This window comes from Aethalodelphis obliquidens, unplaced genomic scaffold (assembly GCF_003676395.1).
Source record: "Aethalodelphis obliquidens isolate GAN/ISIS:26980383/991018 unplaced genomic scaffold, ASM367639v1 scaffold1, whole genome shotgun sequence".
In the NCBI taxonomy this organism is placed as follows: domain Eukaryota; kingdom Metazoa; phylum Chordata; class Mammalia; order Artiodactyla; family Delphinidae; genus Aethalodelphis; species Aethalodelphis obliquidens.
The window spans coordinates 72,867,603-72,873,602 of record NW_020837945.1 but is presented as its reverse complement, the minus strand read 5'-3'; the positions used below and the strand labels follow the sequence as shown (position 1 = coordinate 72,873,602).

At 44.0% G+C, this 6,000-nt stretch overlaps 1 protein-coding gene across 4 annotated transcripts in view; it reads right to left on the bottom strand.

Annotated features, from left to right (window-relative positions):
• Positions 1 to 1,833: 1,833 nt before the first annotated feature.
• The window catches only part of APOD (apolipoprotein D), an 87,887-nt gene continuing 83,720 nt past the window's right edge, over positions 1,834 to 6,000 (bottom strand). For all 4 annotated transcript variants that reach the window (XM_027108272.1, XM_027108271.1, XM_027108269.1 and 1 more), the window contains 2 exons: positions 4,976 to 5,064; positions 1,834 to 3,275 (listed from right to left, as the gene is read on the bottom strand). In XM_027108272.1, the coding sequence (XP_026964073.1) occupies positions 3,040 to 3,275; positions 4,976 to 5,064 (325 nt within the window). In that variant the 3' untranslated portion in view covers positions 1,834 to 3,039. The remainder of the gene's footprint in view (positions 3,276 to 4,975; positions 5,065 to 6,000) is intronic.

Below are 6,000 nucleotides of genomic sequence, written 5' to 3'. Positions count from 1 at the left end.
GACACTCGACTTGCTAGAGGGCCAGGCTGAAATAGGAGGAAGTTTTAGGGTCTAAAGTTTTAGGGCCTACACGACAAACACCAACAGCAAAAATAAAAAAGGAAAATAAATCATTCAGTAATGCCACCATTCTAACATATTAATTGCTTTCATTTCTCTGTTCACTTTTAGTCCTTGATTTTATGCCATCATTTTATGTAACTACAAGTACAACTTAGGTACAATGCTGCCTTCTTTTTTTCACTCAGAAAGTGAACACTTTTGTCTTAGGGCTATTTGAGGTTGCAAGGAACATTCACTCAGGCAAGTCAAATTACCTCAAGAAAAAGGTGTGTGTGTGTCTGTGTGTGTGTGAGCCTAATCTTAAAGAAATCCAAACTCAGGAAACTAAGACAGCTAAGCTCCACAGGAACTGGAGCTAGGACACAGACAGCAGTCAGCTACTGAAGCTGCTGGTGGGAACTTGGGTGGGGTCTGGGCTTATCTTTGCACTTCTGTTCTGCACTCTCATAACTTCAGTTGTGCATCACCAAAAATGGCCACCCCAAACTACACGACCTTATGATTATGACTTACAGAGTTTTCAATTATCCTTTCTCTAGATCTCTTAAAGTCAGATTCTGATTAGACTGGCCTAATTTATCTTTTTCATCCAGGTAGGCCACAAAAATCAGAGGTTTCTGTTCAGCCTGTGGATTGGCTGTCATTAGCACTGGTGGACACACCTTGGTCTTATCAGATGTGGCTGGGTAAGCAGAGCACATGTTCCAGACTCTGTCTCTGCAGACAGCAAGGCCACATGCGGGACCCCTCCTCTTCCTCCCCTCCTCCACCTTTTTCCACCCCCCCTACACACACACAGGTGGTAAGTGTGGGAGGGCAGGCACAGCTCCCATGTGGCCTTGTCGTCTTCATAACTATGAATTTTAATGAGTACACCACATTACAACAAGTGGATGTTCCATAATTCATGATCTCATTCCTCCGTTTTAGTTTAGCTCCTTTTAGTTTGGGGGCTGCTACGAGTAAAAGTATGATGAACATTTTTGTACATATATCTTCCCTTTCATCTGGATAATATAAAATAATCTTTAAATTACATAGATTAAATTATATTCTCTGAGCACTTGCAGGATATAAAACGTAACATTGTATTTTTTGTTGTTGTTTAAGAAATGTCTGTACCTGCTAGAGATTTATCCTTAGGTAGCTAACAGGCAAAATAATAGGATGTGCTCTTTAGGATTTGCTTCAAAACGCTCTATGAAAAAAAATGGGGGTGGGTGGGAGATAGCTGAAGCAAGATTGGTGAGATGCTGATGACTGTTGGAGCTGACGATGGGTACATAGGCACAGGGGGATTTACTACTCTCTCTATTTGCTGTTTGCTTCCCATTTCCCTTCTCTTGCTCTCCCTTCTGGATTTTTTGTTGTTTTTCCCCATGTTTCCTCTAGATACGTGGTGCCCCCATGCTATCCTCTGAATTCCCCCCATTTTCTGAGGTTCAATCGCCCCTGATACCTACACTGTAAAGGTGCAAAATGTAGCCATGTTCACTGTTTTAGATGCTAACAGACAGCTGTTAAGAGGAACACAATCATAGCTTGTCTTGTACCATGAGTTAAGAGAGAGGTAAGCAGCTTAACACTCTTGGGAAGAACTGTATGTTAGAGGAGGAGCCAGGTACCCTCTGGCGGGGTGGGCAGTGTGATAAAGCACAGATGCAACAGCAGACCGAGCTTGTGGGAAGAGGCTCTTCTTCAATACCTACCTCTCCATCACCGCCTTTTTGTCCAGTGGTTTTTGGCCTTTAGGAATTTCAAATAGCAAGCTACATTTTGAGGTCATATTTATTTAGTAAAATGAAAATTATACATATTAAGTGTCTTGGAAATTTTATAACCTTTAATATAAAGCAGTGAAGCGTCTCAAGTGCTCAAGGAAATATTTTATACTCATGCTGAAAACGCAAAAAGCTAATCAAATGGCTTCATCTTCTATTCATTTCCCAAAACATTAGTGGATTACAAATGTTATGTGACCTAAGAGTAATCGCAGGGTGATGATTCTGAGATTGTTCTGATTTTAATAGTAAAATGTAAAAAACAACAACAACAACAAACTCCTGGTGGTTCCTGACTCCTTGAAGCTGGGACACTCTGAGATGTGACTGTATAACCTTGTGGGTACCTATGCCTGGCAGGGGTTGAGACCTTCTCAGAGCTCCCATGGCTCCCTCCACATGCCTCTGCCTATGGACCCCTCAGCTTGGATTAAAATTGTGTCTTTACTTGTCAATCTCCCTCCCTAGTCTGTGAGCTGCTGTGGGAGGAGACGGAGTCTGTATTTTTCAATGCCTGGAATGCAGTTGGGTCCCAGTAAATATCAGTTGAATAAAAGACCCAAAAATTATTTTCTTAAAAAAATTCCCATAGCTTCACCCTCATAGATTCTCTTCTTCCTTGCACAGACCCAAGATGGTCCCATTCTTCACCTGACTCTGAAGACCTCCTGATAAGAAAGTAAATGCGTCCAGGAAACTGCCTGTCAGAGACTCAAAAACTCAAAATGATTCCCCGCTATGGACTGCCTACTGCAGGATGGGGCCACCTGGATTCAGGTCACCTGGTATGTGCCTTTGCCATCAGCTTTCCCTTTCTAGAAACAAGATTGTTACCTTTAAATTGTTCAGTGTTTCTTTTTTTTTTTTTCAACATAACTGCTTAAGGATTTCCAAACATAAGCTTAGAATTAAAAACTCCCAATAATTAGTCCAATTTGTAGTCTACTGTGAGCACAGCAGGTCAGCAGCAAGTTTATTATCAGGCTTGCAAGGTAACAGGATGGTGCATGGCTAAGTGTTTGAGCCAACTTGCCTTGAGTTCCTCTCCACTAGCTTCTGCTGTCACATTTCCCTTCTGGTATTTGTAATAGTTTGCTGTGGTGGTTTGGTTTGTCTTTATGAGGGGGGTGGTGTAGGGGAAAAGCAAAGCAAAGGAAGGAACATGGAGTGAATGCAGCCTCCCTTTAGAGCCTGGTTATAGGAACTCAGGGCAGTTCACCTGATCTGTGACAGCTATTTTCTCAATGTCAATGTCATTAGAGGTCAGGATATCTTTGAGATAGGTCACTGTTTCTGGAGGGAGATAAGGGTTTCTTCCCAAGATCCAAACATGATCCATGTGAAAAAGCCAGATGATTGTGGTACAGGAGTACACGAGGGCGTAGTTCTCATAGTCGGTGGCCAGGACCCAGTATGGAGCTGATGGCATGACTGAAAACCAGAGAAAGACAGTATTAGGAGGGACCAGGTGAAGAGAAACCTTCACCTCTAGGACCCTGGAAGCCAGGCTCTGGGGTTCTAATTCTTCTACATCAGTGGTTCTTAATTGTGACTTCACGTGGGAATCCTATGGGAACTTTGAAAAACACCAGGCCCGCCTCCCCTCACCCTGACTCCCCAATTCTGAACTGGAGGCTATTGGTACTTTTGAAAGCTCCCCAGTGATTCCAGTGTGCAGCCAGAGTTCAGAGTCATAATTCTGGATCCCCCCTCTTCCCTGATTGCAGGTTGGTACCTGGAAGTCCATAATACCTGGGAGGTTTGGCTGTACCCCCTGGACCAACAGGCAGCTCTAGTGCGTATGGAACCACCACTTAGCTAAACGGAGTCAAGAATGTAAGGTCAGGGGCCCCAGGCTTTCCAAGTTTGTACCACTTCCTCTAGAACCCACCTACGGAAGGAGGTAGGGGCTAATGTTGGTCTGCTTGTTTTTCTTCTTGTGCGAACTTTGAAAATCACACCACTCTTAAGAATACGGTAAATCAGGTGGTCACAGGTTATGATTCACTGATTGACATCTGTATAGTGTTGAAAGCTCAACATTGAAATGGTCCTTAAGAGAGAAGGAGGATTTACTTTCCCCATCTGAATCCAGAAACTTCCTCTGTGAACGTGACCTCCACAGCCAAGCTCCATCTTGTCAGCTCCATCTTAGGCCTGCGGTCCTACCCTCTCCCTTTTTTTGTGAGTCTGAGCTTTAGCTTACTCACAAGGAATACACCGAAGCCAGATCAGTTCCCTATAAACTTCATCTGACATGAAAACTGGTCGAATGCCTTTTGCTGACACAGGTGGTTAATGGTCACGAGACCCCTGGGGTGAGAGTGCAGGGAGGAAAACCCCTCAGTTCCTGTCAATGTGGACATACTTCTCTTTAATAGTCATTCTATTTTTAGCTTTGGCTCCTTTAAGTGCCCCTGTACCCCTTTTGGCGGAATGCAGCGCAGCTGTGAATGCCTCTGAGGGTCGTCCACTTGATTCTACCCACACTAGTTCTTTATGGAGTTGTCTGCTTTGTTTCCAGTCTCAAAGTTCCTTTTCAGTTCAGAGGATATTATTCAGTAACTCCACTTCCAAACACCAAGGAAAACTCACTGCCCAGCTTGTTAAAGTTAAGGGGAAGGTGGACCCAAATGAAACTCCAACAATTTGGCTAGAAAATGGCAGACAGAGCCAGGACTCCAACCTACCTTCACTCTTATCATCGCTTACCTCCAAGATTTCTCACATGTTAGTTGTTCTGCTAATAACTACTAATTTTTCAGTTATTAGTTTCCTCTGGGAAACAAGACTGGCTTGGGTCTCCTACGGCTCATGCCCAGTGGCCTCCAATCTGTGCTTCCTCTATTGACACACTTACTGTAGTTTTACAGTAAATCACCTGGGTGCTCGTCAGTATCCACACTGACATGTAAGCTTCTCAGGGATGAGGGCCAGCTCTGTCTTGCTCATCTTTGCATCTCCAGGGCCTAGCCCAGCGCATGGCAGGTAGGAGGTGCTCAATGAATAATTATGCATTGAATCAATATGGGTGACACTCAGATGTGATGGGAGTGCTCGGACCCAGGGCTCTAGTCTTCCGTTTGCATATCTCCTGTCCCTGACACCTCCTGCGAGAAGTGTATACTTACACCAGAAAAACTTAACTGCCAACTTGGCGGGCTCCGTGACGTTCTCCTGGGTGGCTTCACCTTCAATTTGATTCACAGTTCCATCAGCTCTGCAATGAGTTAAAAACAAAAACCAAAAAACCTGAACTCATGAAAAGCCCCAAATCAAGGAAAAGCAAGATTTGTGACACCAACAATCATGGTGGCCAACACTGCCATTTCTGGGTAGGGGGTTCTTGAAAACAGGTTGGGTCCTAATTCCATTCCCTCCCCTTTGCTTTCTTGCTGTCTCTGAGACAGAGCAGAGGAAGACAGCTTTTGGGTGATAAGAATCAACAATTGCAATGCCCCAGGACTGGATAATATGTGAGGCCCTGGTATTTCAACACTGTTTTTTGGAGTGTATGTAGTAGCCTGCAAGGCCATTTGCTGCTCCTGGGCTCCAAACCAAGAGGGAGGAAAAGGGAAGGGAAAAACAAGCAAATAAAACAACCCAACACAGAACAAAGATTCGCTTCTTTAAAAATGAGAAAGGAAAAAATAAGGACTGACTGGATTACTGAAAATCATGTAAAACGTGGAATCTGGAGATCTGCCAAGTTTCTCCCTCTTTGGGCCTCAGTGATATCACGTGGCATCATTTGTCCCATAAAGGGGTTCATATGCCTGGGTTCATAGCTCTGAGACCCCATCCAGTTCAGCAAGCTTCTGATCGAGTGTGGGAGATTCTGACGTAGGCCAGGTCAAAGCAGGCAGTGAGGAAACATTTACCTCACTTCAGGGATTCTACCAGGCATCCAGATCTCAGAGACATTAGATGTGAAGAAATGTGCATCTTACAATTAATGCCACCTTACAATTGTTAGTGTCATTTCTTTTTTAGTGGTATATAAAATGGTGGTGTCTTAAAAGCGATGGTCTTTTTGCTTGGATGGATGAAATACTTTCACTCTTTTGAAGGGAGCTGGCCCCATTTCTGGATAACTTCCAATGACCCCCGGGATCTAAGGGAAAGACCTAGGGATTGAGGCTATGAAGGAGGGTGC